This window comes from Homalodisca vitripennis, chromosome 7, assembly GCF_021130785.1.
Source record: "Homalodisca vitripennis isolate AUS2020 chromosome 7, UT_GWSS_2.1, whole genome shotgun sequence".
Classification (NCBI taxonomy): Eukaryota; Metazoa; Arthropoda; class Insecta; order Hemiptera; family Cicadellidae; genus Homalodisca; species Homalodisca vitripennis.
Window position 1 is genome coordinate 57172928 of NC_060213.1, and position 24183 is coordinate 57197110.

Genomic DNA, 24183 nt, shown 5'->3' on the forward strand with positions numbered 1-24183 from the left:
TTTTGAACATGGGACTAATCAAGAAACCATCCATTTCTACCTATTGGTCGAAAACTGATTGTAATGCCACACCATGGTTTTCCCAGATGTTTACCAGGAATCAATTCCAGCTGATACTGAAATTCTTCCACCTTGTTAAAAAATATGAAAATGAAATGTTGTCTTGTCGACAACACAAAGATTTAACCCAATGATCCATGTGTAAAATTTGCACCAGTTGTTAATCATGCCAACAACCTGTATATTGTTGTTTTTTTTTTATAAGATAATTCACATCCAACTTGATTTTTATTTTTTTCCACAGAAATATTGTTGTCTAAAGTTATTTGTAATTTTTTTTTAATTTAAATAAGTCTGAATGTTACATATTTTCTAATATACAATATATTTATCTAAAAAACATGATAAAAATAAGCTTTTTATAATGAAAAATAAGTGTTAGATAAATATTTTTCCAAGACCCTATGTTTTAGCAAAAAATACCTCTAGCGCTTGACTATTATTTAAGAGCTTTTTTATGGTATAATAGTACGTTATTACACATGAATTTAGATTTCTATTAAGTGCTCTTTATCATAAATGTGTTGAGATTTTAAAATATCTTTAGTTAATAATAGTTATTTCAACTCAAACAAGAGTTTTATTTTTGTTTTCATAGAAATGTTATTGTGTAAAATGTTTTTTAAATAAAAAATGATTTAAAATCCAAGATTTTACACGTTTTATGTTAAATTTATTTACTTTTATAGAAAATCAATAGCAGCTTCTTTTATGATAATAAATAAATTTTTGGTGACTGTTTTCCAAAACCTTGCATTTTTGTCCTCTGGCACTTTTCGCATAGCCACACAAAAAATAACCCGGAACATGGATTTTTTGTCCTCTGACACTAAAAGGGTAAAAGTAAAAAAACTAGTTTCAGTTCTATTTTATTTGTATTATAAATTTGGAAAACGTTCTGTTTTCTTAAAACTTCTACTTTACCAACTCATTTGTACAATTTAGTATGTTTCTATGGTGCTTTAGGATTTTCTCCTATGTAATAATTCTTTTGGAGGTTTTTAAATTGCACATAAGAATGTAGTATTCCATAATCAACATTTATACACTGTATTGTAATGAGTTAATACAGATTTCGAAATAAAAAGTAATTAAACATCTTTTTTACAATTTAATAACATCAATCAATTTAAGTGAAAAACTTTTAAAATATGAACTTTTTCCAAAACAAATCCAAAAAGTGATAATAAATTATCTAGTCAAGTCTACTAGCACCAATAACGATTTGTGTGCCGTTCACATTATGTATTTATATGATAAATTATATGATAAATACATAAAAAATTATATAAACTATTACTATTGTTTGACAGCTAAGAATATTGCTAAGACTATCTAGTATTGCTAAGAAAAGAAAGGCCACAGTAGACGTAATGTTAAGTCTGTGGGTTACTAATCAGTGGGTTAAAAGTTCAATTCCTTTGGAGGTCAATACAAATTTGCAAATGGACCATTTTTCCTTAAAAACATTTAGTATACTGAATTATAAATAACACTGGTGTGTGGCATATTTTAGTGTAACTATGTAAAAGAGTGGTTGTTGCAGTACATCCAAACAGCTAATGGGCAGACTCTGATGGCGTACCCTCAGATGAAGCCAGGGGAGGCACAGGGTCAGGTGCAGCTGATACAGGCGCAGCCTGGGCAACAGCCAGCACAGCTGCAATTGATACCAGGACCAGGTGGCACGCAGCAGTTGGTCATGCAGCAACCTCAGCAGGTCAGTGCTATAATACATTATACACATTCACTAATATGTAAAAAATTCAAATTAAATGTTTCTGTGTTGTTATTTGCATGAATAATACTGGAGAAAATTGCTTACTCAATATTTTAGTCAGACTTTACTGGGTATCTAGATTTTCCAATCTTAAAAATGCTGAGCGATGTGTAGTTGTGCCTACCTTTGAGTCCAAGGTAAATATAAAGTTAAATTTTACATATAATTAAAAATAATATGAAAGTTTTGTGACTGTGGGCTACTATGTTAAGTTGCACTCCGATTGCAGTGATTCTGAAGTATGTGTGTATGATATAAGGTTGTGTGCAGCAGGTGACAATGCTTCTGCAGTATCAACAACAGAACGAACCAGGCAAGGGACGGCTTCTGGCTGGTCAACAGCGGCTGGCAACTCCTGTACAAATTCAGCTGCAGCCAGGAGTGCAGCTTATTAACCCCCAGCTTCTGCAGCCAGGTCAGACCCAGGTACAGCTGCAACTGCAGCAGCCAATAACTCAGCAGCTGATGCAACAGACAGTGAGAGCTATCTCACCTCAGCAACTGCAACTAACCAGACCACCGGGGCCACAGCAGATGGAACAGCAACAGGTGCAGCAGCAGATTCAGCAACTCCAACAACAGCAACAACAACAACAAGGACCACCACAGCATCAGCACCCTCCACCACAGCAGATTCTTCAAATCCAACCACAGCAAGGTCCACCGCAGGTACAGCAAATCCACCAAATTCCGCCTGGTCAGCAATTGCAGCAAATTTCACCCAACCAAGTGCAACAAATGAACTTGCAACAACCTCCACAGAGTCCACAGCAATCGCAACAAAACTCACAGCAGGTTCCACAAAATCTACAACAAAGTCCTCAACAAGTACAGCAAAATACTCAGCAACAACGGCAGCCACAAACACAACAGAGCCAACAACAACAGGCTCAGCAACAATTGCAACAGCAGCATATGCAACAACAGTCACCTCACAAAGAGGGGTCACAGCAACAGAATCAAGCAAATCAGCAAATGCAGAAGCAGAACCAGCCAGGAATGAATCAACAACAGCCAGTTACAGGGAATCAAATGCCTCCTCCCCAACCACAGCAGCAACAACAGGGGCAGAAACGTAGCTATGAAGGCGACCAACAACCCCAATCAAACACTTATCGAGTAAGTTATAGGACAATATTAAATTTAAGTATTATTATGTTAAAATACTTTTGAAGTATATATATATATATATATATATATATATATATATATATATATATATATATTGTAAATGTTCTTCATTCTTTATTTTCTCAAAGGCCACAATATTTTTTGTAAATAAAAATTTTGTCTAAAAATTTGTAAAATAATAACTTGAATAAAAACCCTTTTGTGTAAAATAGGTTAAGATTTTATATTATTAATTTTTAGTTACTGTACTGTGCGTTTATTTTTTTAATATATTTTCTAAAAAACAACGCTGTTTTTAAAATTCAAGGACTGCTTACGAAAAATATTTTTATTTGCAATTAATATTGTAATCTAAGTGAGATTTTTTATAAAATAACTTAATTTGTTATTTGAAGTTTTATTTTTGACTACTGAAGGATTGTGAAGGAAACAGGATTTTTCTGCATTATTTGCCATTGTTCAGCGATACAAAAAATCAGTATCACTGATCACAAATCATTCACAAGTAACACTGTTTTCTTCAATAGTTTGTTACTTAAATATTCTACTACTAAGCATATTAATAGCCTTATTTGTAGTCTTGGCTGTCTTGATTATTTGTAAGAATTTGTTTTTATGGAAATTAAATTTTTTACTTAAGTTTATATTTAGTTCAAAATCGATTTGTTACTTTTCAGGGTCCCCCGCAACCAGTACCGCCACCAAAGATGATGCCACCACAGAAAAACCAGCCTCCCTCCCGTGGTGTTGGGTGAGTTAGTTGTGTTTTTTGTTGTGGCCAATTGATGGCAAAATATTGCCAAACAAAGAGGCATACATTTGCTTGATTAAGAGTGCAATACATTTTAAAACTTTTACATTTTTATCGACCATGTATATAATTTTAAAAACTGTATAATCAACCACATCAAAATAAAGGCATTTAGTCCATATCGACTACAGGCAAACCTTTTTAGGCTTTTGAAGTTTTTGTTTAGAGTTATATAACTTGATGTTGTATTGTGAATAAATAAATTGAATTAAATTAAATTAGTAACACTTATTCATAATTTTATAAATGTAACAAAGTTCGCTTATTGTCTAGTGTACAGGATGTTTTCATGACATTGAACCATATTTTAGGGGTGGTATATTTTACCAAAAATAAATATAGACATTTCTTAACAAAGGTGTGGCTTATAGTAGTTGGTTTTATGTCTATATTTGATTTTTACTTGAGAATTTATATTATTACAGCATTCCTGCTTTTGTTGCTGCTTTATCTTATTATCTTTATCTAATTAGATATGATGTAGAGTTAATAATAAAGGAAGTTAAAATGGCATCTGTTTTAAAACCTATCACCAGAATTGCATAGAAGATAAATAAAACTACAAACAGTTTGTTATTTTATTTATTAAAATTGGATACAAGATAACTGAGAAAATACCTTATGAAACATATATAAAAAGTAACTGGTCTGTGTTTTTATAGATAAATGCATTTGCATAATATTTATCTTTAAGCACTAAACAATGAGTTGCAATAGTAGGAGATTGTACTTGATAAATTAATTCAATTAACTCGTATTTAAATTAATTATGAAATAAACTTTATCATTTCAAGCTTTTAACGACTGTTTAATTAAAATAAATGTTTACTACTTTTATGAGTGCATCAATTACTCTTTTAATAAAAACAATAAAAAATTTCAACAAAGAAATCATATAATGGTTTTTATGTTTATGTGCTGTTAGATATGATGATACTGTAGTTATTATTTATATATAATGTCCGATTTTAAATTGTTTTAACTATATTATGTTCATTACAATCAATACAACAAGTTTGAAAGTTTACATCATATTAATTCTATAAATCGTCCGCCATATTGCCCATTTTGCATTAAGAGGTGTAGAAGTTTATAATTGATGAAACTATCATGAAGTGTTATACATCAGCTTGATTAAGTGTACAATACTAAGAAAATTATTTTATTAATACTGTTTAATATTAATGTGTAAAAACATAAATCACATTTTTACATTAAAATAATATTTTATCTAAATTTAATTTGAAGTGATATGTTTGATAAGTGATAAGTTTAAATGTTGATAAATCCTTTAGTGTTTCATCATTGCAATTCAGTTGTGAATTATCCATGAATATGGACAAATTTTAAATAGTCTACTTTTAATTTTTCAATTTGCACACAGAATTCTTTTTATTTTGACTTACCTGAATGTCATTTAAGTACACAATCCCGATACATGTAACTTCAAATTTCAAAAGGAAGAATTTAAATTTATTATTTGTCATATTATAAGTATGCAAAAGTAGCTACAGCTTTATATAACAAATTTGGAATATTTTAGATTGAAAAGATTTGGAAGTTATTAATTCTATAATTTCCATTAAATTGATATAAATACTGTACAAAACAATAAAATTATCTAAGTGATTGAGGCTGATTTACTTAAAAAAAGTATTCTACTCCAATGGCTTGGCTGATTTTCCAAAGTCATTCATTATAGTCACTGTTTGGGTATGAAGATTTCTTTCTAAATGATTACTAATAATGATGTATGACAACCGAATATTTGATTGAATTGTGTGTATAACATGGACTGTTATATTGTAGAGGACTGTACAGTAAGTTGTTTATTCAATTAACATTGTTTTTTCTGCTTCAGTTTGACGCTGGTGTGCAGCTTTTAATGATGTAATCTTAAGATTTAGTTGTAATTAAGATATTAAGTAAAATAATTGTTTCATTTTTAGCCCAATTGAGATGCACAAAATCGACAAGTAAAAAAACAATTTAATGCAAGCTCTTAATATATTGTAGATCTAATTTGTGGTATTTGTTTCATTTTCTATTTTTAGACTTCCTAAAAGCAATACACTTCGCCAAGTTGTTGGATGAGTCTTTTAGATTTGTACTAAATGGAATTTTTCTTATCAAAGAAATTATCTTCTTGGTATTTGTTCATATTTGTTATGTAGCAATTATTCAAAAATATAAGAAATTAAAATTGTTTAATAATTAAATGTTGAACACAGGTTATCATAGAACATATAGACAACAATAAGTAAACTTTTTGTTTCTATTCTAGAAGTTTAAATTTTAATCTAATCAATCAATGTTTTGGCATAGTTACAACAATTTGCTGGCTTAAAAATTAATTATACACAGGTTATTGAGAAATAGCCTAAATTTTAAGAGTACAGCGTGTATAAACCATCGTTATACTGATCTAAATTTAAGTTGTTATTGTGAATCAAGCAAGTCTTTTGTCCTAGGAGAGAATTCACCTTTGTGATTTAAATCTGTTCATATGTGGGTCTATTTTGAACGTAACTTAAACAATTTTAGGATAATTTCCAATTATTTGCATAATATATAACCAAAAACAGATTGTACAGTAATTACTTTTAGGAGAATTTTAGTTAAATTAAGAATTGAGGATACAATTTTGAACTCAAAATGAAACTATTAAAATTTTTTGTCCGGTGTTTTAACAAAATTGTTTTGCGCATGTTGAGTTTAGCTCTATTTTACCTTTCGCTCAGTGCAGCATCTGAAATTGGTTACTCACAGACTCGACTCTTGGAATCTGAGCTCATGTCCGTATAAAAAGGTCCAAAAAGAGTGGTCAAAGAAGATGTTCAAAACAAACACTATGCATTGTTTTGACATCAGAGACGCCTAGACTAAAAAAGAGCACTGTTTCTTAACCATCTTATATATTATATATGAAGAGGTGTTTTCATTGTCTCATCAGGTGCACAGTTTAGTGCTCTACAATGTTTTAGATATGATTGTAGTCATACTAGAAAAAGATTTTTAATGAATAATAATGCAGTTAAAACATATAGAAATTGCAATAACAGCACTCTCAACTCTACAAAAAGCCCCTTGCATGTGATCTAGGTGGAACATTGTCTGCCTGCAATAGTCTTCCTTTAAAGGTCAAAAGTTTTTTTACCCTCCCAAGTCAACAGCGTCTAACGGATAATTTGAAGGGATAACAAGATTTTTGGACATTTGCCATTGTGAAATTATGTTACAAAAATAGAACTTAAGATTTTTAGAATTGTTACTTCTTGTCCTCTTCGGCATGTGCCAAAAATCTAAAACAAAGGTGAACACATTGATTGGGGTGGACGCACTTCACGACTAGTGTGACTGTACTAAAGTTGGTACTCGACTCGTGTCACAGTTAAGGTGTTGAGCACACACACAGTTGGTGACGAACTCACAAAAATTAATCAAGCGTGTCCTTGATTTGTTGGTCACTTTTTTGCTTATTTTTAGCAAAATTTTTTGTAACCTTTAAGAATGGCAATTGTTTCAAATCGTGTCATTCTTTCAGATTGGTTGTTTATTTTAAAGAAATCGTTAAGTAAGTTTCCTTACTTGTTTACAGAGTGAAATGGTTATGGAAAGAAGTAAAGAAAATTTCAGAAGACTGTCATATTATCAACTTGCTAGAGCAAGATATTTTTATTCGTACAACACAATTTTTATGACTGTAGTGGTTTCACAAATATGAGTTGGGAGGGAATTTGTACTCAAGGTCATTATTTTTAGATTAATTAAGTAAAACTATTTTCATAATGTAAACTTATTAATTTAAAGATTTTTAGAACAATGAAATCATCAGTTTGTTTTTTATCTTGTGAAATATTGTTTGTTTCTATGTAAGCATTATGGTTATGGTACGACCATTAAACATTTTTAAGGCTTCAATCAAAGCAGTAACTGTATTTATTAACTTGGTTGATGACCGTACAGTTTTTGAAATGTAAATATTATCTTAAAACTGTTATTCAATTTTTTATGTATTGAACATTTCTAGATCATTCACAACTTTTTCAATGTCATTGGTTGCTGAAGTGCCTGTGTTGAACGTTATAAAGTGTTGATTATTATTGATACTGGATTCCGTGATTGATAACCAGACTTAAGTTGAACCAATTGTGTTTTCAAGCATTGGTGATAAAACTATTATCAAAGTTGGATTTGATTCTTGATTTGAAGTTGTCTCATTCATAAATAAATTATTGATTATATAAGCTAAATGTGTTGTACAAAGTTTATGGACATTTTCAACTCTAAATTAATACATAGCACTCTGACCTTGTGTTGACAGAAATAGTAGTCTGGTCTGGGCAATTTTACTGATTTTTTATTTTTCTCAACATGTAATCAAACATTGCCTTAAAAATGTTATATTCATTTTAAACCGTTTGGTTTCCTGTTTGAAATTATATATAACATTCTTTATTCTTTAATAATATTGCTACAAATAAAAAAAATTCTTAACTTACTGAAGTTAAAAACTTTCTTCTACATGAATAGATTCGTTGGTTTACCCCTATAAAGCCAGTACAACTTGATTTCTATATATTTTTTGATATTATTTAACTATTAATAATAATGTACACAAATTTGCAAAACCGTTCATTCAAATTTTTACTCAAAACTTGTCTTGGTGCGAATTAATAAAAGCAGTTCAATGATATAAGAAACTAAACAATTTATTACAATATTTTGCTGAATATCTTCAATGAAAAGAATAATAGATATTACCTTCAATGTCATTAATAATAACCGTGGGATCCTCATTAGAACCTAAAACCATGTCAATTATCTGCTAATTCTAAGCATTGTAAGCTAATTCTATAATCCGATGACAACGGTCAACAAAGAATAGCCCCCTAAATACCTAGTGTGCTCCCAGCAGATTTTTGAAAATTAACCAACATGTATGTTGTTAATAATAAGTCAGATGGCACTGGAAAGTGATAATTGGATAGAAAAACCCATGCTTGGGTTACTCTATGCTCGTGCACTGGCTGCGGGCCTAAACAGTGGCATTTGAGCAGGATTCAAGCATAGACTGGCTCCAACGTGTTAAGTTTATCTTCAGAAGGTTTCAAATCAAATTATCATTAATTGTCTTATTAAGAATAATAATTGTATTCTGCTAGAAAATATTCCACACAAATATATTGGCACGTCAATACAATGTTATAACTTTTGTAAAACAATGAATGTTGTCTTGCTTCGTCAACACTATTGAGATGTACTCTTCCAACGAATGGAATGATCTTTTACAAAGAAAATAATTTAGTTTACTTTTAAATTCATTATCATTTAGCATCCTTACATGTAATGGTAACTTATTGTATAGTCAGTCGTAGCTAGTCTAGCTTGAGGTAGGTTGATATTGTTAGAACTTTTGTTTCATAACTGTGAACATTTTTCCTTAGTTTACTTTATCTAAATTGGCTCAGAGGATTAAGTTGTATATGTATAGAGAATAATGTCAAATTTTAAGCGTTTTAAAAGTTCTCTGCAACTATGATATTTATTGACGCCTGTCAATATTCTGACAGGTTTTGTTTGGATGATGAATACCTTATTTGCATGAGGAGAAGAGCTCCAAGCAATCAAACCATAAGTTAAATGACAATGAAAACGCCTGAAACAAAATTATATAAGAGCTTTCTCCCCTAGTTTACCACATAAACGTTTAATTACAAGCACACTTGTACTAAGTTTACTTTTAACCCCTATAATTTGCTGACACCAATTCAAATTAGGTTCAGAAGTTAAACCTACAAATTTTAAAATATATCTTTTATCCTATTAGGATCTCCTCTGAGGGTAAATATTACAGCGGTTATCTTATCAATATTTAGAATTAAGTTATTGTCAGTATTAATTCATTTGTTTGCAGTTCATGCAAACTCCAAATGTTTGATAATGTGCACAACTATATTTTAGATGTTTAAAAGCGAATATTTCACGTCTGGATATTTTTATGAATGGGATTAAAAGGAGCCCCGTAATGTAGCCTGTGAAAGCTGAGAATTTTGAGATGGTGTAGTCGTCACCTTTATTATACCGTCTTTACCAGTGCGATAACAATGTTTAATGTTAGGAATGCATAGTGATATAAAAGTCTTCAAAGTTTAAATGATTTAGTTGCTATAGAGTCTCATCACCTTCTAGAGAAGTACTAAACTTCCTGTCAGAATCTGAGCTGTTTAAGCTTAGTATTTCTGTTGCAGTTCATCTTCTGTTATTTTCTTTTTGTTATAAATTCTTACAATCACTTCACAGTGTGTTTGTGGTACTTTTTTCACCAGCGGTTTACTCCTGTTATAGAATGTCAAGAGGGTTAATAAAGTACTTTCACCATCTTTTTATGTTTTAGGTACTTTGTTTTCTTTATGTCAATGTCTATTGGATTTTTAAATAGGTCTTAAATCATTTAGGGCTGTTAGGTTTATTTGCAATATAAACCCATTCTCTGTTTGTAAGAACTCATGTTACCAGTTAAATTTGATCTATTTTTATATGATGAATAAAAATAATTTGAATTTATCTGCCAAAAAACATAAAATAGTGGATTTGGAGACATGGCATGATAATGCTGATGCTAAAATTAAATTTGATTCTGGATTTGAGGATCGGTATTGGTTCTTCTCTAATAGACATCATAAAAGCTAGGATAGTTCTTACTTTAATTGTAATTTTTTCCTGATTGTACCACATGGGTTGTGTATAAAGTAACAAAACGTTGTGGAATAAAAATATGAAAAACCAAATTCTATCATAAATACTTAAAAGGATGACACAAGGTTTTCAATACTGTCTCAGGTAAAAATCTGCCAGTCACCTGTGATTTTAACCTATAGTTTACATCAGCAAGTAGTTTGGCCTCAGTACTTTACACAACTCATTCCCAAGTAACAGTACTAACAACCAATAAATTTGTTACCATTAGTTTATCTTCAAGGAATGCCAGTGCAAAATCCATTCTCTGTGTATTGTGGCCTTCTGATAGGATTTCTGGAATTCACCTAAACCCATGTTGACCATACTTTTCCTCCACAATTTTATCATGCACCGATCTCTATGAAATGTGGGGAAATTTTCGGACAGAATCACTGTGGTCCTCTTTGTGAACGTTGTAGACATTTTAAAATCAGTGTAACCCTGGCTTAGTTGGCTTTTACTCACAATATTCGGTCCTCTTTGTGAACGTTGTTGTAGACATTTTAAAATCAGTGTAACCCTGCCTTAGTTGGCTTTTACTTACAATATTCGGTCCTCTTTGTGAACGTTGTTGTAGACATTTTAAAATCAGTGTAACCCTGCCTTAGTTGGCTTTTACTTACAATATTCGGTCCTCTTTGTGAACGTTGTTGTAGACATTTTAAAATCAGTGTAACCCTGGCTTAGTTGGCTTTTACTCACAATATTCGGTCCTCTTTGTGAACGTTGTTGTAGACATTTTAAAATCAGTGTAACCCTGCCTTAGTTGGCTTTTACTTACAATATTCGGTCCTCTTTGTGAACGTTGTTGTAGACATTTTAAAATCAGTGTAACCCTGGCTTAGTTGGCTTTTACTCACAATATTCTGTCCTCTTTGTGAACGTTGTTGTAGACATTTTAAAATCAGTGTAACCCTGCCTTAGTTGGCTTTTACTTACAATATTCGGTCCTCTTTGTGAACGTTGTTGTAGACATTTTAAAATCAGTGTAACCCTGGCTTAGTTGGCTTTTACTCACAATATTCGGTCCTCTTTGTGAACGTTGTTGTAGACATTTTAAAATCAGTGTAACCCTGCCTTAGTTGGCTTTTACTTACAATATTCGGTCCTCTTTGTGAACGTTGTTGTAGACATTTTAAAATCAGTGTAACCCTGGCTTAGTTGGCTTTTACTCACAATATTCGGTCCTCTTTGTGAACGTTGTTGTAGACATTTTAAAATCAGTGTAACCCTGCCTTAGTTGGCTTTTACTTACAATATTCGGTCCTCTTTGTGAACGTTGTTGTAGACATTTTAAAATCAGTGTAACCCTGGCTTAGTTGGCTTTTACTCACAATATTCGGTCCTCTTTGTGAACGTTGTTGTAGACATTTTAAAATCAGTGTAACCCTGCCTTAGTTGGCTTTTACTTACAATATTCGGTCCTCTTTGTGAACGTTGTTGTAGACATTTTAAAATCAGTGTAACCCTGCCTTAGTTGGCTTTTACTTACAATATTCGGTCCTCTTTGTGAACGTTGTTGTAGACATTTTAAAATCAGTGTAACCCTGGCTTAGTTGGCTTTTACTCACAATATTCGGTCCTCTTTGTGAACGTTGTTGTAGACATTTTAAAATCAGTGTAACCCTGCCTTAGTTGGCTTTTACTTACAATATTCGGTCCTCTTTGTGAACGTTGTTGTAGACATTTTAAAATCAGTGTAACCCTGCCTTAGTTGGCTTTTACTTACAATATTCGGTCCTCTTTGTGAACGTTGTTGTAGACATTTTAAAATCAGTGTAACCCTGGCTTAGTTGGCTTTTACTCACAATATTCGGTCCTCTTTGTGAACGTTGTTGTAGACATTTTAAAATCAGTGAGTAACCCTGTCTCGGTTGGCTTTTACTCACAATATTTTCCATACACATCACACAGTTGGTGATAAATTTAATTTTGTTTGTGGTTTTTTCCTACCAAAAACCTATTCACCGATTGCACCTCACTGAGATTTCCTATTGTTAACCACATTTCAACACATCTCAGTGAACAAAGTAGGATAGACACAACAGTCCACATGATACCATGGATGTATGCATAGTTAGTGTACAAATGTTTTGACACAATGACGGCTGTGAGCTAGCTGTGTTAGGACGAAACATCTGTTACTTTCTGGACAACTCTCATGTAAACACAGATAAATACATCAGACAGTACTTAATAATTATTTTGCAATTAATTGGTAACTAAGCTCAGTGCTCGATTTGAGCTAGAACCACGGGAAGTGATTTGATCATTCCCTCTGAAAAATATAAGAACTTTTGATGTGTCTGGGAAATTTTCCCCTGAACCCCCTTTCTTTTGGGAGATATTCCGTAACCCTCAGTCCCTGAGAGATTACAGTTCCACCACTTCCAGTTTTAGAAATCAAGCACTGAATAAGTATAATAATATTTCTTATTTCCTCCTAATGATGTTCCCATTATTTTAATTCCTGTTTGGTTATTGTAACTTTTTCTGTCTATGTGTATAACAAGTAAATTCGTGTAAATAAAATCACTTACGACAAAGTTGTTCAAAATAATGATTTTCAGTTTAAAAGCTAAAGCTTTGGTCTAGCCTTTACCCACTACCAGATTCCTGTTGTTTTATATAAAAACAGTCAGAATTGGTAATTGTTTTACGAAAAGGTTGTTAATTCATGGAAAAGAACAATATTTTTAAGACTCTCATAACAAGTGCTGAAAGGTTGTTAATTCATGGAAAAGAACAATATTTTTAAGACTCTCATAACAAGTGCTGAAACCTAGAGAAAAACATTGACTACATGTGTTAAAGTACTCTCAGATCCGGTGTATTGTGTTGTTTATTCCTACTAAAATAGCTATAGCAGGAATTTATTTGATCTAGTAATAAATTCATGTGATAATAAGAAATTATTTTTATTTCTTTATTTATATTTATAATAAATGTTTTTGTATTATCAGCTTATCGCTATATAATTTTGTGACTTAAATCAGTCAAGTGAATAAATGAGCTATTTGTTAAGAATTACATAAACCTTTGTGGAAGCGAAATAGGGGCAGTGTTACTGCAATTATCAGCGTGTAACATACATAACATACACATTTTTACTCCAATGTGCTCTCGCCGTTCTGGAACAGCTGGAGAAGTTCTTGTTTCAAACTAGTTACAGTTCGACCACTAATTTAATGAGTTTTAAAAGTGAGCGAGGATGACACCGTCTTTGGAGCCAGGGGTAACTATGTGCGATGTTGTTGTTTGGTGCAGGAACGGTGCGAGCTCGGCGCAGAAGGCAGCGGTTGCGCCGCTCTCTCAGCTGCCCCCACAGATACAGAAGCAGCTACTACCTCCCCCGCCACCCCCACAGCCTGGGGCTCCAGGTTTGTACTTAGCCCCGCCGACAGCTGGCGTTCACTTCACGTCCACTAATACCGTTGTTTGCAGCACCTGATCCGAGGACAACGGCACATCTATATCTCCCCTCCAATGTGTTTGCAATTTTGTCACCTGCCATGACGAGAAATTTCATTTTTGTTTGTTTTTAGTGAAAATACAATTTTGAGCATTTTAATTTCATAGTGATTGATTTTGTTCTACTTTTTCACAAGTAGACTCTTTACATGTAGTTCAGATACAAAATTGCAAACACAAGGTACTTCATAATGTTTAAGCTAATTTTTCCTCTGACAATTTTTACAACTACATAAAATATATTCTAAAAAGTGTATTTAAAACCCAAAATTTTGAAGATGCAAGAGGTGTGATTGAATTTTTTTAGGGTGAATATTTACAAATTAAATTTTAAAAGAAGAAACAGTCTGATGAAACTGGAAATTCTTATGAGAAAGACAAACAATAAGTTTGAAATTATTATTACTACTACAAATGCTGAAAATTTAAGTATTTCTCAACAACAAGAAATAACATGTGATAATAAAATGCCTGTACCACTTAACCTGTGGAAGTATAATGAGTATAGTTTTCCAGATAGAAACAAGTTTTTGTAATATTACTCAGAAATTCAAAATGAATGTAGTTGATTTCAAATTAATATTGATAAAATAAATATAATAGGTGTAAAATCTCTCTTTGTTCTAAAACAGTATACCAAACACTTCACCACATATTGTGTTTCATAACAAAACACTTAAGTTCATTCCAAAACTGAACTCGATTGTCTATTACCTGATTTGTTTAGGGATTGAATTCCATAAAAGGCAAGCTGAAATTGTACTAGATTTTAAAAGTTGTTTTACGGGAAGAAATTAATAGCATAATCAGTATTGAGACTAGAGTTCAAACTGTGGTTAGAGATGATTGTTGGAGATAAATTTGAAGCAATACTCGGTCATTTTGTAATAAGAATAGAATATAACATTCTTATATTAGACTGTCTGACTTCTTACAGTTTCAATGCCAGTTTACATTCTTTATAGCTTTATAATAGTATTATTTTCTAATATCTAATTTCTCATGACCTGCTTTAAAAAGCATCGACAGTGGGGCTACATGATCTGTAGGCTTAAATATAAAAGTTCTCCAAAAAGTTTGTTTGATTTTTTTATACTTCTACAGTTGTGTAATTGATTACATTAATAGCAATAAAAGCAAGGAAAATAAGTATATTTTCAAGTATTGTTTTGACATCAGAATTGTGCATTGTTGTGTAACAAGTGAAAATAAACGCTAGATTTTGGGACTTGTAATCAGATTTCTTCGTTAGGTGAAAAATAACCAAGCACATAACATTACAGACATGGAAAAGTAATAAAAACATACACAAGTTTAGTCATATACAAGAGTAAGTAATTTTAATTTGGAATCGAACAATGTGATGCATGTTTTAAAACATAGCAAGAGGACAAAAATCACATTGCCAAAAAAAGAAAAGAAAACTATACTGTATAAAAGAGTGAGAAATGTAATTAAGAAACCCTTGGTTTCTCTCCAAAGTAATCTATATAAATTACAACTGAAAATATATTGAGAAGAAAATTGTGCAGAAATTTGATTATAGCACTAAAGTGAGAAAAATCTCAATTAAATCTAAAAAGAAAATTACTATACTTGTGGTTTAGTCAACTGCAAATTGCATCTTATTAATATAAGCAAGGGTTTTGTGTAATTTAATACTTGTGGAGTCAATTGTAATATGTTGTGATTAGAATTGACATAACTGTTTCATAATCTGTTAGTTTTATAAATTGTGTATCATTTATAAATCGATACTAATCACATCTCTATCTACAGGTTTCCCCCCCGAATGGATGTTTTCTTGCTAAGACGCGAAGTGTAACGCCAGTTGTCTTGTTAGAAAATTTTCTCTAAATGTGTTGTAGATGGGCCATTCTGAATGGATTCTTTTAAGATCAATTTTGTTTTTATTCTTGTTACTTAATCCTTTAGTGCAGTAAATAGTTAAGCAATTACAATAAACCCTCAATTTCTCTTAGTTGGTAATTTCTCAAATGTCCATTTGGATAAAATTGTGTTCCCTTAAAAGTCATGGTTGTGTCATATTGTATTGCATGAATAGGAGCATAAGCCCAGCTGTCTCAGTCCACATCAGCCGAGCACTTGTTTCATAACAGATTGAAAAAAATGATTCCTGTGGAATTTACTATCCCAAAAAAAAAAAAAAATTATTTTATAGCTTTATAAAGAGTTGGGTTTCTGACAGTTCCATGATCAACAGTCCAACCGTTCATAATGGCTCGCTTAGAAGTTACTATACATACACTGACCTTACTTTCAGTATGGTTTAACGGCAGTTGGACGGCCTGGCATTGGTATCCAGAAAGCTCGGTCCGTTAACTGCCTCACATAAACTAATCTCCTTGTCCTTAATTTTCAGCCTTTGTCTGCACGCGTTACAGCTACAGTGTTTCGTGTGTAATGCTCTGTCTGGACTCTTATTGTTTTGTTCATTTTACAGATGAATGGCGAAATAACCAACCTCCCGAACTCATGAATCAGGGTGAACGAGGTAATTTACTTTCTATAGTAAAATGTTTAGTTTTAATGAGTGACAATTATGTATAATTTTTTCACTAAAAGTCTTTTAACAACTGATGTAATTGTTGTTCAAAGTCAAACAATCTTTTACCATTTCTTTTTTTTTTGGACAGGTGACCCCAAAATTTCCAATAAATCTGAAAAAGTTTCCCCCCAACCCCAATGTTTTTTTCTATATACATTTGAGAAAGTATAATGTACAAATATAATAATATATACAAATGCATACAGTAATGAGTACAAATTAAAACAAAAAACAAAATTAGTAACACTTTTTATTAAACATTAGAGAAACCAATTTCAAGTGCCTTACATGCACAGATTTTTGGTCAAATTAGATTTAATGGCAATGTAGTGGTAAATCTAAACATGTGTATTTAAATACAATTTTGAGTGATGTAGAACTTATGTTGTACAATGCAACTATTTTGAGAATGGGATGATGAAACACAATAATGAGTTGTGGATAAATTCCTTTTTATATTTTACCGATTTTCATAGTAAATATAAATTAGCCTGGACCAATACTCGTAAGCAATTTGAAGCTTGTCTATGATGGAAGGTTGATGAAGACTAGGCAGAAAATAGTTGGTCAATTTTAATTTGGAATGATTTAATATTTAAAAATATTTAATTTGATTGTTCTGATGAAATAGTGTTTCTTGGTCTAATTGGAAGGCTTTATCTAATCTAAATAAACTGACAGTAGAGCAACCAGTGCCTCAGGGTGACAACCGAGCTGCCAATGGAACACGGCAAGAGCGTCCGACGTTCAACCACTACTCGTCCAAACCACAGCTGTACAATGCAAACATGCCCTTTCACATGCAGGGGCTGGGGGCATACCCACCACCACCACCTCCGCCACCACCGGGCCCGACCCCTCCCATGGCGGGGCAGTTCCCATTCTACCAGCAGCCGCCGGCCACCAGCCAATACCCGTACTTTATGATGCATCATCAACAGTAGTATACTCGTGCGATGCTTTAGCAGTGGTTCAGTATCTGATACAGTGTATAATATTTAGGTAAATAAGTGAGAACTCTTTGTAGATTACAATCAATATCACTTGCGTTAGGTTTCTTCTCAGCAATTTTGTCCAATATACAGTTTTAATTTAATTCCATTCGTCCATAGATAGTGTGTTTTTGCTTAACATTTGGACCATAATTTGTTGTTATTACTAGAAAAATTATTTATTTATTTTTGTTAATTTTACGTGTACATTTATTAAATGGCGGTTATCAGGAAATTTTGTATTTGTAATTGTTTTTGTAATTAGAAATATACATAATTTTAAAACCAAATTGTTGAAAGTTGATTATTTTTTCCATAATCCAGTAGACTATGATGTAGAACAAAATACTATGTATGTAACAATTTAAGTTTTAATTTTGTTAAAGTCAAAGTCAAATAATCTTTACTTACATAAACTTAAAATTTAGTAGTGGTGTCATAAAATACAATACTAAAAACTTTAATTTTGGTTGTCTTGGATCTTCCATTCATAAAATTGTTTTACAGAGTAGAATAGTTGTTTCTGTAGCCGGTTCTTGAAACTGAGCCTAAACTGTTTCATATCCATCTTCCTTTAACTCCTCTGGTAATGCATTCAGCCAGTTATAATTTAATTTCCACAAGCCGATAATAGTACAGAGTTTTTTTTTTATTTAGTTGTCACTATACCAAAGAATAGTGCATAATAGTTTTCAAGGACTGTCAGCAAGTTATATGTTACAAATGATTTAAAATGTACAGTTTGTTAGTATACAAATTATTGTGTAATGTTACTATAAAGGGGAACTAGTTCATTTAATTAGCTTCAGTCTATTTGTACGCTTGACGAAGTGTTATTTCCAAGTACTTACTGACGAAATAAGAAACTGTTATTAGTTGAAACGAATTGTGTTAATTTGTTAATTCTCGTATTTAGATAGTATTGCAATTGATTTTCAACTATGTTGTAAATTGTATTACATTTTAGTATTATCAGAAAGTTTTAAGCATATTTTTGGAATCTGGTTTTATTTGTAATATCCACCATACATTACAGGAATAAACAAGGAAATGTAAATATTGATGTTCATTACTTATTATCTATTTTAACCACCTCAACACACTTGGAATTGTGTGAAGGAATATCTACTGTTCTCTTAACTTAAAACAATTACATGAAATAAATATAACTGTTTTATGATTATCTTTCAACATATAAAGATATATCCAGTAAATACGTAACTGAAGCCATAAAAATCTTTGTCTTGCAAAATCGATTTTGTCTCCTTCAAAGTACTTTCCATTTGTTGCTAAACACTTAGTCCATCTTATTTTCCACTATTTAAAGCACACCCTTGGAAGGCCTCCGCAGTTGGTCTTTTTAATTTTGTTGTTGTTTTTTGTGTCGAAATCTTCCCAGTGATGTCCCCTCATCACATTTTTGCATTTTGGGAATAGGAAAAAGTCGCAGGGGGCGAGACCTGGCAATAATTAAGGGGGATGATCAAAGAGGTGATTGAATTTTCTGCCATAAACTGGCGAACAATCAATGCTTAATATGTGGGTACATTGTCATAGCGATCCATCCTTGAGTTAAATTTGGTCGCACACGACACATGCAATCTCTCAAATGCTTGAGAAATGTGGGTGGAATCAGCATTTACTGTTTGTCCTTCAGGAAGAAATTCATGAAGACACACCTTCGTCATAAAAAAGCCAGGAGCATGATTTTGATTTTCGATTAGCTATTTCTTCATTTTTTTGGTTTGAGGTTCATTCCTTACCAGTCCATGATTTGCGATTTTAGCTCAATGTCATACTCATAAAACAAATGATTCGTCACCAGTGTGTACCCTATTGAAAAGCCTAGTATCATTTTCAAGTGAATTTTTTCAGACAGTAACACTTTCAACTCTTGATTAAGCTATAGCCGCTTGGGGCGATTTTTGCATGTTTTTTTAATACCCAATGTTTGGTTAAAATAGTATGCACTTTGTATTTTTTAAATAATCAGTTCATTAGCTATTATTCGGACAGTTTTTGACGTTCGGTAACAACAAGGGGCTGCACACAATCAATGTTGTTGTCAACACAGGTGGTTGAAGGTCGTCCCGGCCTTACATCATCCGTGGTGTCTTGTCGACCACCTTTAAAACTCTGAATCCACTTGAAAACGGATGTTTTCTCCAGAGCATTATTACTTAAACAGCTGTCAACATTTCAATAATTTCTTGATAACTTTTACCACATTCCGTTGCTCCATGATTGCAACAATTTCCATTTTCAACAAACAGAAAAACAAGGACAACAGAAACTAACACAACTAAGCACCATATGCACAATTCGACGATCTGCCAAGTACTCAATGAGTCTGAGGCAACTAGCTTTAGATGTTTTTGTTGGTAGTTGAACTGCAAGAGCAACCGGAATGCTTGTCATCTTCTACCTCTTCTCGGCCTTCATGAAACTGTTTGTGCCATTCAAAAACAAACCCATGATATAGGAGAGTCACCAAACGCTTCATTCAACATATTCAAAGACTCGCTGCGGATTTTTTTATGTTTAGCCAGCTACTACTAGTGCAAATCTTTACAATGATCCTTTTCCCGGCACACAATTTTACTCGATGCACTTTAAATGACAGTTAGGACCAGACTACTGGACTTAGCGATGTTATTTTAACATACACAGACTTATTGGTACCTAAAAAAGATAACCTGTTTATCCGCTTATCAGATCGCCGGTTGGTAAGCTGATGATTGTCTCGTTTTCGAATAGCCGCATCTCAAATATGTGGGTGCGGAAGTGGCGGGGTCTTCGTACCCCAACACATGTCCACGAAGCACACGCATAGCCATCTTCTCTCTTCTAAAGTGCTGTACTTTTTCGTGCGCGTGCACCTGGGAATTGCCTGATCCAAACCTTGTCTTCTTTGATTATTCCGATCAGGCTGAGCTGATCTGGCGGGCTTCTTCAAACTATCCTCACTACATTCATTTTTCTTTTCTTACTACTCTCACCTGTCGGGTAAACTTCCCGAAAATCTATCTATAATTATCCTAAATCTAAATTTCCTTCTGTATCCAAGCCAAGGTGGAACAGCATATGCCGAGGGCTGCGTGATCAAGGGAGTGCTTGGTCGTTAATATGTGAACTCTGGATACCTGGCGACCTCCAGTTTAAACTTAGCCTTCCCCAAGTAGAGCGGGACAATGCTTGGGGTGACCTTTAGATCTCCGTTACTCGTGGGAACAAAATGAGTAAAGAAACACACAAAAATGAAAACAAACCAGAGAGCTGTTTTAGCACTCAAAAAGTGGATGAAAAACAAACTCAAAAAACAGGCGGACTTCCTAGTAGAAGTACTCAAACCTCCGACTCGGCTAGAGTCGACACGGATGAAGAAGACGCAATACTGGAGGGCGAACACCAAAAGGAAGAGGGAGCAAAAGTCGAAAGGCTTGTACCAGTACTGCCTAAACTATGTGTAGCCGCCAGGAAACGTATGATCTGGTTTTGGAAAAGAGGTTATTCTCAGTAAGAAGCCAGGGAATTGGCCTTAAAACCAGAAGAAGAAAATAAACATCTGAACAAACAAAAGGAGGGGAAAAAATCAAAAAGACCTCACTCTGATGGATCCACACTGGAAGTTCGTCGGAGAAAGAAAACAAAAAACGAAGGAAGACAGGGGGAACATAGGGAGCAATCTGTACAATCCCAGAAACCTTCATATAAACAAGCAGTAGAAGGTATAAGGGTGGGGGTTCTACACTCCAATTTTCCCGAGACCCTACTCATGACTGAACAGATGGAGGAGATCCAGAGCTTCATCCTGGAATCTATCGTGGAGGAACAGGAGGGTCCCTACTCTCCAAGATTCTACGGTATCAACAGGAGAGAAGGAGTTCTGATCTTCACCTGTGAAAACACCAATACCACTGAATGGCTTAAGGGAAAGCAAGATTCTCTTAAGCCTTTGGAAGGGGTCAGTCTGAGGATTGTACCAGAGAAGAAATTCTAAGTGCAAGAATTGCGACTGTCTATCTTCCTAACAGTATACATGAAACCACCAACAAGATTATGAAGCTCTTGAAAGTACAAAACAAAGAGTTCTCTGTCAGAGAATGGAACGTTCTGCATAGAAGCTACAAGGGAAAGTCAGTACTACTTACCCTGGCAGTCGACTGCACCACAGAAAACAAACTTGAGAAGGAGGGTCCATGGATCGGCTAAAAGTTTGGGAAAATTCAGCTCAGACTGAAAAAGAAACATCAAGGAAACACGGAAAAACCTACAAAGGTAGAGGAGACTTCAGAGAAATCTGAGACAGTCACCTCGGAAAAAAGCACCGCTGAAGAGATGGAAGTGGAGGAGACCACGAAGGTGTCAGAGCAATCTGTACATACCTTACCTGAAAGGTCTACTCCACAAGCCAGTGCAGCGGTCGAAAGCATAAAACCAACTTGTTCCCTCTTCTTGAAGAGGGGACCCTCTCTAAAAGGACCATCCGTTTCACCCCGAGGAAGAAAAGGGGACAGTGACTCCAAACAATCCAAAAGGAGGGACGGGAATGGACCACCAGGGGGAGGTGGAAAAAAGGTGTAAGTATGCGCCTAATACAGATAAACCTTCACCATGCTAAGGGCGCAACCGACATCTTGGGAAGGAGGTTTATCTCAACAGGCCTGGATATCGCCCTAATCCAGGAACCTTAGATCAATAGAGGTTGTATCAGAGGATTGACGACTCAGGTAGGTAGTCTCCATATATGATCGATCAATTGAAAACCCCAGAACATGTATTCTAATTTCAAAACAAATAACAGCCTTTCCTATTACAGATCTTATAACAAGAGATCTGGTTGCGGCTACAGTGAAAGTGGCATCACTGCAAGGGGTGAGAGAGGTTACTATAGCCTCAGCCTATTTCCCCAACCCGTCAACAAGCTGTACACCAAAAGAGATAGAAAGACTATTTCAGAGATAGAGGTTCGGCCCTCATTCTCGGTTGCGTCTGCAATGCTCACCATACCTACTGGAGAAGCACAAATATAAACCAAAGAGGTGAGGAACTTGTACAGTTTATGTTTAGCAATGATTTAGTTTTAGAAAATAGAGAGTCAAGTCCAACCTTTATTACTAGAACTAGGAAAGAAGTCCTAGACATAACCACATCCACAGGACTCAAAAACATAAAACATTGTAAGGTGGCATGTCTCAGAGGAGGCCTCACTATCGGACCACTGCCCTATTAGGTTCGACAAGGAGGAGATAGGGGAAAAAAACATAACCCACAGGGTTCCTAAATCTACCAACTGGAAGGGATACCGAGTGTCCCTAGTAGAAGAGTTGGAAGAAATAGAACCCTTCCAGAAAAATGAATTTGACTTAGAAAGGTCTGCACAATTAGTAAAACAAGCTATAATAAAGGCCTACGAGAAAAACTGCCCTCCCAGGCAAAACAGGCTGAAGAAAGACGTTCCGTGGTGGACTGGGAGGTTTGGAGACATTAAGAAATAAAACTAGGAAACTATTATAATGGGCAAAAAGGACAGACAATTGGCTCCCTTATCTACACGCCCAAAACGAATATAAGAAAGAACTTAGAATGAATAAAAGAAGAACCTGGAGAAATTTTTGCAAAAACATTAACAGCCTACCTGAGGCTACCAGGCTTCAAAAAACACTCCAAACCCTATGATCACACTAACCCTATGGGGACCCTAGTAAAGGCCAACGGTGACCTAACAGTGAACAGGAAGGAAACCTTAGAACTGCTTCTGGATACGCACTTCCCGGGGGGTCACTTGGCTCGAAATGAGGATATTTATTCTCTAATTGAGGGGGGATCCAGCCGGGGGGTTGCTAAAGCCAGACAGTGGTCTGACAGACTATTTACACATGAATGAATTAAATGGGCTATAAGATCGTTCAAGCCATTTAAATCTCCTGGGGCAGATGGAGTTTTCCCAGCCCTTCTTCAAGAGGGGCTGAACATACTATTAAATACTCTTTGCATTCTGTTTAGAAGCAGTTTCGCCTTAGTTCACAAAAAACTGGAGGACTGGTGGTGTTTGTACAGAAAAAAAGACAGGGATCCGACTAATCCCAACTCGTACAGACCCATAAGCCTAACCTCCTTCATGGTGAAAACGATGGAAAAAATAATAAACAGACACATAAGGGACGTAATATTACCAGATCACCCACTTAGTCCCACACAACACGCTTACATAGAAGGTAAATCAACTACCACAGCTTAGTGGGAGAGGTGGAGAACACCTTCGAAAAAAAGGAAGCCCTAGTCAGCGTCTTTATGGACATTGAAGGAGCTTTTGACCGAGTAGCATATCAATCCATGGAGACTGCGATGGAATGTTTTGGAATTCTCCCAGATGTAGTCAAATGGATAGTAGCCCTCCTAAAAAGCAGACAAGTAAAAGCAAAGTACGGAGACGAATCTGCCGCAATCACGGCCCAGAAAGGCTGCCCCCCGCCCCCAGGAGGGAGTTTTGTCTCCTCTCCTGTGGGCGATGGTGGTAGATGATCTTCTAAGCAAAGCAGAGAAGAGGGGAACTAGGCTACTATGTTATGCGGACGACCTAGTGCTTATGATCAAAAGAAAAAACAAAGGCATGCTGGAACTCCTA

General features: G+C 34.1%; 1 protein-coding gene across 3 annotated transcripts in view; it reads left to right on the forward strand.

The window, feature by feature from the left end:
- Positions 1-17845, forward strand: part of LOC124365844 (transcription factor SPT20 homolog) — a 39709-nt gene extending 21864 nt beyond the window's left edge. Inside the window, exons 12-17 of one of the 3 annotated variants that reach the window (XM_046821900.1) lie at positions 1607-1780; positions 2111-2959; positions 3649-3722; positions 13791-13903; positions 16459-16509; positions 17245-17845. In XM_046821900.1, coding sequence (XP_046677856.1) covers positions 1607-1780; positions 2111-2959; positions 3649-3722; positions 13791-13903; positions 16459-16509; positions 17245-17507 — 1524 coding nt within the window. In that variant the 3' untranslated portion in view covers positions 17508-17845. The remainder of the gene's footprint in view (positions 1-1606; positions 1781-2110; positions 2960-3648; positions 3723-13790; positions 13904-16458; positions 16510-17244) is intronic. The other 2 variants (XM_046821901.1, XM_046821902.1) reach the window with 2 other exon arrangements.
- Positions 17846-24183: the final 6338 nt, after the last annotated feature.